This window comes from Hypanus sabinus, chromosome X2 (assembly GCF_030144855.1).
Source record: "Hypanus sabinus isolate sHypSab1 chromosome X2, sHypSab1.hap1, whole genome shotgun sequence".
NCBI classification, from domain to species: domain Eukaryota; kingdom Metazoa; phylum Chordata; class Chondrichthyes; order Myliobatiformes; family Dasyatidae; genus Hypanus; species Hypanus sabinus.
In genome coordinates, this window is record NC_082739.1 from 7,125,449 (window position 1) to 7,140,402 (window position 14,954).

Genomic DNA, 14,954 nt, shown 5'->3' on the forward strand with positions numbered 1-14,954 from the left:
TACTTCACTTCCTGGGATCTATATGGATGCTACAGTCCAACTCTATCACTTTGCAATCTTCTGGGTTACATACAGCACTCTACAGGCCCTTCAGCCCATGATGTTGTGCCAACCTTTTAACCTACTCTAAGGTCAATCTAACCCTTCCCTCCCACATAGGCCTCCACTTTTCTATCATCCATGTGTTTACCTAAAGAATCTCTTAAATATCCCTAATGTTTCTGACTCTACCTCCACCCCTGGCAGGGTGTTTCATGCACCCACCACTCCCTGTGTAACAAACCTACCTCCGACATCCCCTTAAACTTTCCTCCATCCACCTTGTCCACTTGTATAACCTATTTCTACTTTGGGTGGGGGGGGGAGGAGAAAGTCTTTGGCTGCCCACTTGATGTATGCCTATAATCACCCTGTACATCTCTAGGGTGAAGGAAGATGAGAGGGGACGCTCAACCTATCCTCATAAGACATGCTCACTAATCCAGATAAATCCTGATAAATCCTGATCCTGATAATCCTGATCCTAATCCTGATAAATCTCCTCTGCGCCTTGTCTAAAGTTTCCTCATCCTTCCAATAATGAGGCAACCAGAACTGAACACAAACTCCAAATGTGGTGTAAACAGAAGGTTATAGATCTGCAACATTACCTCACGATTCTTGAGCTTTTTGAGTTGAGTGCTAATAAGCAATTTAAAATTATCCATCTTAAATTACTCACACAAACCATTGCATTTGTGAAATGTGAACTGTACCTGGACTACTCGATCCTGAAGTCCAGCTGTAATAAATAGTTCTTCAGACTCCACACTTAAAATAAATTTTGCTCGAAGTGGCTTTGGTAAATCCTGTCAAAAGAAACTTGAAATCAGTCTCGAATGATACAAGATTTATATAGTTACATTAAGGAAAAATAAACTAAAGGAAAAAGATAGATAAATAGATAGAAAGGTTAACTTTATTTCTCAGATGTACTACAAAACCTTCAGTGAAATTGTTCGTTTTACATCAATGACCAACAGAGTCCATGGATGTGCAGGGGACAGCCGCAAGTGTCACCGTGCTTCTGGTGCCAACAGAGTATACCCACAACTTACTAACCCTAACCCATACATCTTTGGAATGTGGGAGGAAACGAGAGCACCTGGAGGAAATACATGGAGTCACAGAGAGGCAGTGGTGGGAACTGAACACTGAGTTTCCGATGACTGGCACTGTAAAGCATTATGCTGTTACACTACTGTGCTGCCCCAGGGTGACTTATTTTAAAACAGTAATTTAATAAAGGGACAGTGTGGCACAGCAGGTTAGACCCCAAAAGTAAAATCCAAATGAGTTCAGACAGCTAAATGACAAGGTAAAATTGGAAGCTTTACAGTATAGATTAATGTATTTATATTAGTTGCTCACTTAAGACACTGGAGATGATGTAATTAAGAGTAAAGTTTTACTGTGTATATCTCAACACACTGAGGAACATACACCCAGTGCCCACTTTTTTAGGTACACCTGTACACTTGCTCATTAATGCAAATATCTAATCAGTCAATCATGTGGCAGCAACTCAATGTACAAAAATATGTAAACATGATCAAGAGGTTCAGTTGTTGTTCAGACCAAACATCAGAATGGGGAAGAAATGTGATCCAAGTGACTGTGACTGTGGAATGATTGTTGGTGCTTGATGGGGTGGTTTGAGTATCTCAAAAATGCTGAGCTCCTGGGATATTCACGCATAACAGTCTCTGGAGTTTATAGAGAATGGTGTGAAAAACAAAAAAACATCCAGTGAGAAGCAGTTCTATGGACAAAAATACCTTGCTGATGAGAGAAGTCAGAGGAGCCAGACTGGTTCAAGCTGACAGGAAGGACCTCAAATAACCACGCGTTCCAACAGTGGTGTGCAGAAGAGCATCTCTGAATGCACAACATGTCAAAACTTGAAGTGGATGGGCTACAGCTGCAGAAGACTTATGAACATACACTTGGTGGCCACTTTATTAGGTACCTACTGTATGCCACTGCATGTACATAAATAAAGTTTCCACACAAACATTACCCAGTGCATGTTTCCAATGGTCATGGCTAAAGTCCCTCAAGTCTGAACCGACATTTAACTGGATCAACTGCATCACCTTTGGCTACAAAAACGTCACTCGTGTTCAATTCTGAAGTGCTCGACTAATCCAGGACAGAATCATCTCCAGGGGTGAAAAATGGACAAATTGAACTAGTGATTCTTCTATTCATCTTCTCTATACAAGTGACTTGAAGCCACTCCAACTTGCCTACCAGGTGCACAGCAGGTGCCATTTCATTGGCTCCTCACTCAACTTTGGAACATCTAGACAGCAAAGATGCATATATCAGGAGATGTTCCTTATTGACTACAGCTCAGCATTCAATACTCTCATCCCTTCAAAACTAATCAATAAGCTTCAAGTCTTTGATCTCAATACCTCCTTGCGCAATTGGATCGTCTATTTCAGACTTTGGGATCCAGTCAGTTTGTATTGACACCAACATCTCCTCTACAATCTCCATTAGCATAGATGCACAACAAGGCCGTGTGCTTAGCCCCCTGCTCTACTCACTTTACACTTATGACTGAAGTTAAGCACAGCTCCAATGCCATATTCAAGTTTTCTGACAACACAACTATCGTTGGCCAAATCAAACATGGCGATGAATCAGCATATAGGAGGGAAATTAAAAATCTTGCTGAGTTGTGCCAATATCACAATCTCTCACTCACTCACTGTCGGTAAGACCAAGGAGCTGATTATTGACTTCAGGAGGAGGAAATTGGAGGTCCATGAACCAGTCCTCATTGGGGGATCAGAGGTGGAGAGGGTCAGCAACTTTAAATTCCTCAGTACTATCACTTCAGAGGAACTGTCCTGGGCCCAGAACATAAGTGTAATTATGAAGAAAGCACAGCAGCACCTCTACTTCCTTGGGAGTCTGTGGAAATTCGGCATGACATCTAAAACTTTAACAAACTTCTATAGATGTATGATGGAGAGTATATTAGCTGGCTGTATCACAGCCTGGTATGGACACACCAATGCCCTTGAATGGAAATTCCTACAAAAGTAGTGGATACGGTCCAGTCCATCATGGATAAAACCCTCCTCACCACTGAGCACATCTACACAGAGTGCTGTCACAGGAAAGCAGCATCCACTATCAAGGACCCCCACCACCCAGGTCATGTTCTCTTCCCACTGCTGCCATCAGGAAGAAGGTATAAGAGTCTCAGGTCCCACACCACCAGGTTCAGAAACAGTCACCAGCCCTCAACCATCAGGCTCTTGAATCAGAGGGGATAACTCCACTAAACTTCACTTGTCCCATCACATAACTGTTCCCACAACCCATGTACTCGCTTCAAGAGCTCTTCATCTCGTGTTCTTGATGCTTACTGTTTATTTATTGTTATTATTTATTTTTCCTTTCTTTTGTATTTGCACAGTTTGGTGTATTTTGCACAATGGTTGTTCCACTCTGTTGGGTGTGCTCTTTCATTGATTCTATTGTGGTTCTTGGATTTACTGAGTATGCCCACAAGAAAATGAATCTTAGGGTTGAATATGGTGACATTATTGTACTTAGGTAATAAATTTGCTTTGAACATTGCTGGAATTAATAAATAAAAGTCAGTGCTTTACTCACATCATCAATTAAATCATAGAACTTCATCAAGGACTTAAGTGTAGCTGAAACTATCGCACTGTTAAAAGAAAAAAATCTTGAAAACAGAACATGAAGCTCAGTCCACTACATACATAAACATGTTTATACTCTCTAGCACTCAGAAGGGCAAGAACAGTGGGCATATATGAATGGTATTCCCCCACCCCCACTCCACCAACCTCACGTCACCAACGTTCCATCCTGACTCACAGATATGATACCATTCCTTTCTCAAAAGGATTTCTAAAACTTGCAATGCTTTCCCCAAGAACATTCTGGGTGCCTCTTCTACAGAATGATAGTCACCGAGACTTTCTTAAGGAGGGCCAATAAATGCCATATCCCTCAAGTGAATAACAGCAAAAAAAAAGTGGATTTTAAATTAGTTATAAATTACATGCAAATAAAAGATGTTTCTAAAAATAAAGTTCTGCCACTCGTGATTCGTGTATTGAGAGGGACGTAAAGGAAGTAAAATTCCAAATAAAAATAGCTTTTCTGTATAAACAAGCACAAGTAGTCCTGCATTATTGTTTCCATGCAGTCACCAATGCAGCCAATTTCTAACAATTTCTGAGCTCCAAGCTTATAATTGTCCTGACAGTGATGAATGTTAACAGTGATACAAGAGATTTATTTAATACTTCTCCAAATTGACCTTCAAGTTTAACTACCATTCAACCATACATGAATATGGCCAAACAAAACAGCTTACAGTTGTTTTATCAACAGAAGAATCTGAGCAAAAATCCCAAAACATAATTATGAAAGCGAAAGAAGCCCACGTTTATAAATCCAGAGAACTACAGACAAAATCTGTTTTTGTATAAAAGCTTCACTACAATCAACTACAACTCATTTGATTTGTCTGAAATTCTCCCAAGTTACCTGTCAGATCCTTTCAAAATCTCCCATTATGAGGAAAGCAGACAAAATTTTCAAAGTACCAAGTCTTGAATTTAGGACTCATTGAGGTAACAAATCTTTTTTTTTTGACAAATGGACTAATTACTAAATAGTGTCATCACCACAAGAGAAATAAACTGATAAAGGCACTTCAACCTTTTTTCCTTTCCACATTTGATGCCTGACTTGCTCAGCATTCTCTATTATTCTCTATGACCAGATTTGTCTATTCCCACCATTATTTCACCTTGTTCAGTTTCTTTTGTATGCCATATCACATCCCTGGAAACATTTGAGAATTTAGGATTCTTCTCTAGGACAGATGCTTTAAGTTTTGAAATTATGGGGGTGTCCAACAGATTAAACACAAAAAATTTCCCATTTAATACAATTACAAAGTTTGAAACAGAAAGGCAAGTGCAGAAGGCAAGTGAGTATTTGGCACTATCTACCAGCCTCTGGCTCACCAGAGAAAGGTGTCTGTGTGTGATAGTCTCTCACTCGTTGCTCCCGAAGGAAGGCCCCTGCATTCGAATAGTCTCCCTCTCCCCCCGGATGCTGTTGGAGGATGGTACCGAAGTTCTGGGTCTGCGATTTATGGATTGGACTGTAGCTCACTTGAACTTCTTTGATTCTGTGTTTTTAGTGTTGTATTTTCGCTTGTTCTTGTTGCTGTTTGCACAGTCGGTATTTTTTTTTGCATGGGGAGGTGCTTTGATGTTCTTGTTACCATTTGCAGATTTTTTTTTTGCATTGACGGGGTTGACATCTTTCTTGGAAAGGTGTCCTTGTTTTTCTTTGTTCCATGGCTATCTCTGGGAAATCTCAGGGTTGTAAACAGTACTACATACATACTTAGATAATAAATCTACCTTGAACCTTAAACCTTGTACCAAGCAAAATACAGGATTAAAAAAAGGTAAAGAATTCAGGAGAAGCTTAGTGTCTCCTGAGTCGGAATGTGGAACAGGTGGCTTATCATTTCATGGGAAACTAATAAATAAGCACTGGACTGACCTCTCTACAAATCAAATTAACTGTAACTAATAGGATTGAAACATATTTTCAAACACAAAGCAGCATTTTTTCCCCTGCAGTCCACTGCTGTCTTAATTTGCCCATAGCTTTCAACATAAGTTTCATTCAGCTCCTTAACAAAGAAGATGTGTATCTGTGGAAGCTGATGCAAGTAAAAAGGGCCTTACGTTAAAAAATCTGTTTAAGTGCTGTACATTACACATTTTTTGGAATGTCATTACAGAGTGACAAATATTAAATATAGCAAAGAGAATGATGAGTGTAGACAAGTCAAGCAGGGTGTGCTAACCTTAATCCAGTACAATTTTATGGCATGTACGTGTGCTAACACCACAGTAACAAACCTCTGCAGTAGTGAGTACTGGCTGTGCTGATAAGCTAAGGGAAAGAAATCTCATCCAAGGAATAAAATGACTGTAGGAATGCTCATTATAATAAATATATGAAGCAAAGTATTTTATTGACACTTACCTGCTTCCAGCAAGTCCCTGTAGAAAGACAGAAGTCATATAAGTGAGATTACGTGCACTAAAAGTACATTTCCGGATCTACTTTATGTTGTAAATAAATGAGGCACACAATTAACATTAACCAGCTTGGCCTTCATTTACTGGCTCTTTTTTGGCTCCAATTACTTCACAAACAACAAGATAACTTCTACTTGGCATTTGCATTGCATTATACTTAACAACACTTTAGATAAACATAAACAAGCGATGATCTAAAACACCAGATCTTGGAAAGGATAATGGAAAACTTGGTCACATAACTGGGCGTGGGAATTGAGAGACACTTTACTTTGATGGTTAATTCCAAACCAATGAACTAGCCTCTAGGTATGTCTAAAATAAACACCAAAAAAAAAAATTGTAGACCGTTTAATAAGCAGCTCAAACCATCACACAAACCAGTTTTCCCTCCACTGATCTTGCCTACACTTCCTACAGCCAAAATAATCTAAGACCCATCCCATCCTGGTTATTCGCTTTCCCACCTCACTCCCATCCTTCAAGGCAGAAGATAAAAAACCATGACAGCATGAATTACCAGACTCAAAGCAGCTGTCATTCCACCGTCCTCAGAATCAAATCAACTTAGTTATCAAATGTACAGTGAATTGTTTTGTTCACATCAACATCCAACACAACCAAAGGATGTGCTGAGGCAGCCCGCAAGTGTCACCACACATTCAGAGTCTCGAATAGACCTTTCATTCACTCAAAGATGAACTTTTAATCTCCCAATCTACCTCACTGTGGCCCTTGCACTTTAATTGTCTGCCTGCACTTTCTCTGTAACTATGACACTGCACGCTACATTTCATTTTCCATTTTACGACCTCAATGTAATATACGGCATTGTATGGCATGATCTTTCTGGATGGCAAACAAACAAAAGCTCTTCACTCCTTCTCAGTACATTGCAGTTCCTCTCTGCACCTTATGGCACATCGGGTGGCAACCTTGCTGTTTCTTTAGCATTTGCCTTTTTTAAAAAAAATGAGGCCAAGTTACTAGCTTGATGCTCAACCCAGAACGGACGGAAAGTATGCAAGGAGCCATCTGGATTCAAAACTGGGACCATTTGCCTTGAAGTCTGGTGCAGATGCCACTACACTGTACTACAGCACCGGCTGACTGATCTCAGTACCTGTGACAATAATAAACCAATACCAATCATGGAAAAAATCATGGAAGATGCAAAGGTTGATATAAAAATATGAAACTGAAGCTTGTAGGCTGTGAGGAGACAAGAGGAGGGATGGGCAAACCACAAAAGATAAGTAAATACAGTAATACACATAGAATATTATAAATCTAAGGTCTGGACAGACCAAGTAAATCAAGGTAGCAACAACATAGACTATAAAACCTTTGTGATAGATGGTACAAGTTCAAGAACTTCAGTTGCCTGTGGACAAACCAGGTAATGAAAGCAACCACTGACAGACACATGGAAAATGGTGGAAGTTGGAAAGCCGACACATATGAAATGACCATTTGGTCATCTAAGGCATCAAACACCAAAAGTCCGATTTTTGTATTTGATCTGATGGTTCAAGAATATTTCACCTCATTATGTTGTTGGGTCTGCTTCCTTCTGTACATAGAGTCCAAACCAGAAAATGAAAAGAAGTCAGAGTGAGGAAGAGGGTGGAAACCCATGAAAACTGAAAAAGAGAATTATGGCCTACTTGTGCAAACTCAGTGAAGAAAATTTTTGAACCTATAAAAAATAAAACTTCAATAAGCAATAAAGTCCAAATTCCAGATTAGTTATTAATTGCTTCACAGGACAAAAACAGTATTCATCCCACCTAGCCCTGCGACACACCTTTCTGTTCAATTGCACATTCGCAGCTACTGACTAATGCTGTTCTTCTGGCCCTATGCACCAGTTTCAACTCCTGCTTCAACCCAAATACCTGGCGACTACTTGAAATGTCACTCATTTCAAAACAAGATCATCAGATATCAGCACATCCAAATCTGCTCACAAATGTACTTACCACTTGCCGTGGTATGTTAGTGTCATATTTCAGAGTAAAGTTCCGTTTGGCCAAAGCAATTCTGAAAAAATAGGAACATCAGCTATATAAACCACTATAGTTAATTGAACTTCAAGTTTAGAAAATGTCCATCTTCATATCCAAAGCAAGTAGACTTCCATTTTCCCTGAAGCAAAAGCATAACTAAAGTTGGAAAGTGCTTTAAACATAACAACTTTCACTGCCCTGGGATATCACTCCCAGTTACGCACTTTTACCATATAGTTGTTATTGTAATATAAAAGTAATACTGGATTTTGCATTCCAAGTATTAGCTCCAATAAATAGCAATGTGGTAAGTGATCACATAGTCAGAGTATAGGGGAGAAGGTAAAATTAAATGATCATGTAAATATTGGTCAGGGTACAGGGGAGGAGGGGTAAATTACCCCATTCTACTTCAAAATAGGGCCCAAAGAGCTGTATAAAGCTGAGTTTATTGTCATTTGCTCAAGGCGCACGGTACAATGAAAAACTTGCTGATGTCAGCAATAGGCATGTAGTTACAGACAACACAAATAAGACAGTGAAGAGAATGAAAAAAAAACATGCAAAAAACTGCTCATGAATCAAGTGGTGTGGGACTCAAGGCTTCTGTACCTCTTGCCTGACAGCAGTGAGAAGAAAGCATGATCTGGACAGTAAGGTCCTTGATGCCATCTTCTTGGGGAAACACCTCCTGTAAATGCAATCAATGTGGGGGAGGGCTGTACCTGTGATGGACTCAGTTATGTCCACTTTTCTCTGGAGCAAGGACTCACAACCTGGGGTCCACAACTTCTCAGTTAATGGTAGGGGTCCATGGTATAAAAAAGCATTGAGAACACCTACTCTGGAGCCTTTTGAGTTTCTCTGAACTGGAATTGCAGTACCATGCCATGATACAACTAGCCAGAATAATGCAGGAACAGCTTCTTCCCCTCTGCCATCCGATTCCTAAATTGGCATTGAAGCTTTGGACACTACCTCACTTTTTTAAAATATACAGTATTTCTGTTTTTGCACATTTTAAAAAATCTATTCAATATAATCGATTTACTTGTTTATTTATTATGTTTTATTTTATTTATTATTTCTCTCTCTCTCTCTCTGCTATATTATGTATTGCATTGAACTGCTGCTGCTAAGTTAACAAATTTCACATCAGATGCTGGTGATAATAAACCTGATTCTGATCTGTATAAGTTTATATTTGGTAACATGGCAAATCTCCAGCTGACAGGACTAACAATATCTCTGTTTAATATCTCAATAAACACATAAATCTATATTAACAATCTATTGCATGCAACAGGCTAAATAGATCCCATGGCTCTCCTTACCCTTGTTCTGAGCAGTACTGATAGAACTTCTTACAGGTTGCTTGCAGTAATCTCAAACCACCCAGGTAACTGTGAAAAAAAAACAACTTCAGCAGCTTTCTTTTTCCTCCCCCCCCACCAAAAAACATTGGCAGATATTTTATTCCTCTCCATGCTTTTTATCACACCTACTGCAACACTACTTATGTGATCAGACCAGCATTGTTACAAAATAATTGAAAACAGGTTCATCACTTTCCTTGGTGCCCTGAACTTATCCACACGTATCCTGTCAGATCAGTATGCCACTACCCATTCAGCTGTGATGTTTTGGAATCATACTGAACTATAGAAATTCAGTTCCATGGTAATGAAAGTGGAAATGGCTCCAAGTGACCATCAAAGCTGCTTTGTTATTACAAGTATCATAAAAGTTCATTTCTCATATAGAGGGAAAGCCTTTTGGCCCTTTTTATTTTTATTCTCCCCATATTCTGATTAATTCCCCCAGATCCTACCGCTCACTTATACAGTACTGTACAAATATATACAGTACAAACATATAGCTAGGGTGCCTAAGACTTTTGCACAGTACTGTAGTAATTTTACGTATTGCAATGTACTGCTACTGAAAAAAACCAACAAATTTCATGACATATGTGAGTGATCTTAAACCTGATGCTGATAGGGGTCTCTACTGTGGACTCAGAGTGGGAAGGGAGTAGGGAATCATGGTTGAGAAAAAGGGAAGGGAGCAGGAAGCACTAGAGAGACATTCTGTAATGATCAATAAATTGTTTGGAATAAAATCACATTGCCTAGTGTTTCAGGGGTGGATGTGTCTGCATCTGCACCACCTCTTGCCCCGGCACTCCTTCTCTACCACCTGACCCACACTCCTCGCCTGGTGCTCCACCTTCTCCATTCCCAACATCCTTTGCTGCTGCCAGATTTACAAACTTGCTCTCCACTCCACATGGACAAATACAGTACTGTGCAAAAGTCTTAGGCACTCTAAAACTTTTGCACAGTACTGTACACCAGGCATCATTTACTGTGAACCTTTAACCTACCAACCCACACATCTTTGGGCTGTGGAAGGAAACCGGAACACCCAGAGGATACACACATAATCACAACGAACTCCACACAGACAGCACAAGATCAGGATTGAACCCTGGTCTCTAGTGCTGCAAGGCAGAGGTTTTGCCAGCTGCACCACTCTGAAGAACCAAATACATTTCCACTGAAGGATGCAGTATTTTCTTTGGGATATCTATTATAATGTTACATCCAACAAGAAAGAAAATGAATGGGTAATTTCTCCCATCAACCATGTCAGAAGATCACAATGCTAAATGTAACTGGGATTCTCAGTAAATAAATTGTACTATGTTGTTTGGTTTATAGTGTTTTCAGACAAGGGTTCTGCGAACTGCAGTATTGAGATTCAGTTTCTGAAGCAGCTTGTTGTTGCCTGCTCCACATTTCTAACTCTCCAATTGACACAGTGACGCAAGATTCACATTAATATTTATCAAGTGTGTATATTGACATTAGGTTTATAAATCACATTACACAGAACAAAGTCATATGATTGATCACACTTGCCTTTTTCCATTGCTTTTTCCTGCAACAATACTACATTTTCCTCTCTTTATTTATTTCCCTTTTAGAGTCTAATTTCTTGACCACTTCAAGTTCTCCTGTCCTGATGATAGCAGTCTGGTGAATAATGAAATCTCTGTCTTCATGACTCTTCCACCCACTCAAAATAATACATTTTTAAACTGAAATAGAAACATTAGTTTGCTGACTGGCGATTTCTGCTGGAGGAATGGTCGCTGGAACTGAAACAAACGTTTGAGATACAAACCCTTCCTTTCGACTGATCCCATACAAATCTTGCAAGCTGCCAAACTCTGTTGGGTCATTCAGAGGATGGGGTATCAGCACCTAATGAATTCAGAAACAGAATTTTTTTTTAAATGCAAGTGAAGGAGCACATCTTGTGTCAAATCCTCAATTTGCTGACCTCTCAAAAACACCACACAAAATTAATTTGCTCAACTCTTCTCCAGTTCAATGCAGTAGTCTCATGTCACCATTATTTTCCTTGGGCACAGTCAGTCTTTCAGACCCCAAAAAATGAAGTTCTTCCTGTGTAAACCTAGAGCCTTTCACATGGTTGATTTGACGCTGAAACTTCAGTTGACAGAACCTCACCCACTTTTTTATCTTCTAAATCAATGTTTACATACTGTACGCACACAATCTGCTCCTGGGAAGACATACCAACCAACAGTGCATGGTGAACTGCACGAAATGAGGCCGAGTTGCAAACAAGATGGACAAAATTGAAGAAAAGTAATACTTACTTTAGTATACAGATTAAACAGAACCTTAGGACTCACACCACCAGGTTTAGAAACAGTTACAAAACTTATGTTTTCCACATCATTGTAATTTAGGTTGGCCCTTGATCAGATTGTGCAGAACCTCATTTATGCAAAATGCCTTGTTGCCAGTTTAGTCATCCTCAAATATGGTTACCATGGTAACTTCAGAAAACATTGGAATCTACTCAAAGAAAATCATAAATGGAGCCCAGAAATAAAAGCAGAAAAAGCAGGTAAGTATTTAATAGTTTAGAAGCATATGTCTCCCTCCACCTTTGCTGTGCTCTGCCAGTAAATTTTGACTAACAAAAACCAGTTAACTTAGCCCAAAAGCCTTTCATCCCGACAATGTGCAATCACGTGCAGGTTGTTTAAAGAAAATGCATTGGCATAGATACTAATTCTACATCCTTGAATAGGAAGTCTAAATTTCCACTTCGAAAGACAAACCAAGGGGAACAATATGTACTATTTCATGGGCCTTTAATCACACCAAACATGAAAAAGCAGAAGCAATTTTAAAGCATAAACATTTCAGAATCTAATATTAGTCCTCAAGCTAAAGTAGTGACAAATGGTCAAATTGCAACATCATTTCAATTAACAAGGTCAACTAGACAAGGCTGCCCATTATCACCTGCTTTATTTGTGTTGGCGATAGAACCATTAGCTGAAATAATTAGAATGGACCCAGATATTGTGGGTTTCAGAGTTAACCAAGAAGAATATAAGATTAATTTATTTGCTGACAATGTTCTGATTTATTTAACAAACCCATTGTATTCACTGCATAAATTATCTTCTAGATTGGAAGAATATGGGAAAATATCAGGCTACAAAATAAATTGGGATAAAAGTGAATTTCTACCCCTTATTGAAGGAGATTATAGTCAATGTCAACTAGTAACTCAATTTAAATGGCCAACAAATGGTATAAAATATTTAGGTATAAGAGTCGATAATGACAAAGAATTTATATAAACTAAATTATTTGCCATTATTGAAAAAAATAAAAGAAGATCTTGATAAATGGATGAAGTTACCAATACCATTAATAGGTAGAGTTAATGCTGTAAAAATGAATATATTTCCTAGATTACAATATTTATTCCAAACATTACCAATACAACTGCCTCAGAAGTTTTTTCAAGAATTGAATAAATGTGTGAGGAAGTTTCTTTGGAAAAGAAAGATGTCAAGAATATCGTTGGAAAAACTGACATGTAAATTTGATTTAGGAGGGTTACAACTTCCAAATTTTAAGAATTATTACAAAGCAAATCAACTTAGATTTATTGCATTTTTTTTTGATGAAGAAAAACCGCCATGGATTAGAATAGAACTAGATAAGATAGGAGAAAATATACCAAAAGATTTTATATATAAATGGGAATCCAAATGGATACGGGAAAAGAAAGAATCTCTTATATTAAGACATTTGATTGATTTATGGAACAAGGTAAATATGGATGATGAAATAAAGAAATCCTTATTAGCACAAAGAACTTTAATTCAAAATAGGCTTATTCCTTTCACAATGGATAATCAACTTTTACATAACTGGTTTCAAAAAGGGATCAGATATATCGGTGACTGTTTTGAAGGAGGTATATTGATGTTGATCAATTAAAAAATAAATATAAAATATCAAATAACACTCTTTTCTGTTATTTTCAACTAAAGGCCTATTTACAAGATAAACGCGGTCAAACAATGTTAATGCCAAAACCTAATGAAATAGAAATCTTAATTCAAAAAGGAAAAATTAAAAAATTTACATCTTGTATGTATAATTTGATTCAAAAACAGACAATTAAACCAGGAATCGATAAATCAAGACAAAAATGGGAAACTGATTTGAATATTAAAATTGATGAAAAAAATTGGTCAAGACTATGTCTTGATAGTATGATAAATACAATAAATGTCCAACTTAGATTAGTACAATATAATTTTTTACATCAATTATATATACCACAGAAAATAAATAGATTAAATTCAAATTTATCCAACTAATGTTTTTGATGTAATCAAGAAATTGGTACCTTTTTACATTCTACTTGGCCCTGTTCTAAAATTCAACCTTTTTGGATAAATTTAAGACTTTTACTGGAACAAATTACTGGAATACAACTCCCACATAGCCCAATATTATTTTTATTAGGTGATATTGAAGGGATAATACCGAAACCTAAATTGAATAAATATCAGAAAAAATTTATAAAAATTGCATTGGCAGTAGCCAAAAAAGCTATTGCAGTTACTTGGAAATCAGATTCATATTTAACTATGGACCATTGGAATAATGAAATATACAGCTGCATTCCACGAAAAAATTACTTATAATTTAAGAAATGAATATGATATATTTTTGAAAATTTGGCACCACTATCTACAAAAGATAGGATTAAATATATAGGTCCTTTGAAGATAAAATTATAAGTTATTTGGGGAAAATAAAAACTGAAGTTATTTTGAACTCCATGGAGCATGTGGGGATCCTCCGATATCCAGGCAATCCTATCTTAATTTTCTTTTCTTTTTTTCAGATAGGGGTCTAAGGGGGGGGAGGGTTAAGGGGAGGGGGGAGGGCCAATATTAATTTCTCACTATTCTAAAATTCTATTCATTTTATGTAATTCTCTTAAAAAATTAATAAATAAATAATTTGAAATAAAATACAATTGCACTTACGACTTTTTTGCTTTCCTGTATCGTCACATCAGCCCAGAAGTTAGATATCGTCATGGCAATTGTCTTTCCATTGAAGCCATCTGATGGATTTCCCATAATTCCTACCCTAAACAGAAGGTAATGTCAGTGCAGAGACTTATTACATCTGGAACATGAAGCACACACCAGAAAATACATTTTCAGTGTTAATGGTGGTTTTAATTCTGGTATAAAATTTAGATACAAGAGGTAGCATTGGAGCGGAGAGGTATATGCAAAGAAATAACAGAATTAATTTTATAATTTAATATTATTACAGAATTTTAATGGAAAACCAATAGAATTAAGATTCAAATAACAGAATTTTAGTGTAATTTAGTGTTACTCCAATAA

At 37.6% G+C, this 14,954-nt stretch overlaps 1 protein-coding gene across 2 annotated transcripts in view; it reads right to left on the bottom strand.

Annotated features, from left to right (window-relative positions):
- Positions 1–14,954, bottom strand: part of gkup (glucuronokinase with putative uridyl pyrophosphorylase) — an 88,699-nt gene that overhangs the window by 27,656 nt on the left and 46,089 nt on the right. For both annotated transcript variants that reach the window (XM_059956861.1, XM_059956860.1), the window contains exons 10-16: positions 14,583–14,688; positions 11,366–11,445; positions 9,511–9,579; positions 8,150–8,210; positions 6,112–6,128; positions 3,676–3,733; positions 756–848 (exon numbers count right to left, since the gene is read on the bottom strand). In XM_059956861.1, coding sequence (XP_059812844.1) covers positions 756–848; positions 3,676–3,733; positions 6,112–6,128; positions 8,150–8,210; positions 9,511–9,579; positions 11,366–11,445; positions 14,583–14,688 — 484 coding nt within the window. The remainder of the gene's footprint in view (positions 1–755; positions 849–3,675; positions 3,734–6,111; positions 6,129–8,149; positions 8,211–9,510; positions 9,580–11,365; positions 11,446–14,582; positions 14,689–14,954) is intronic.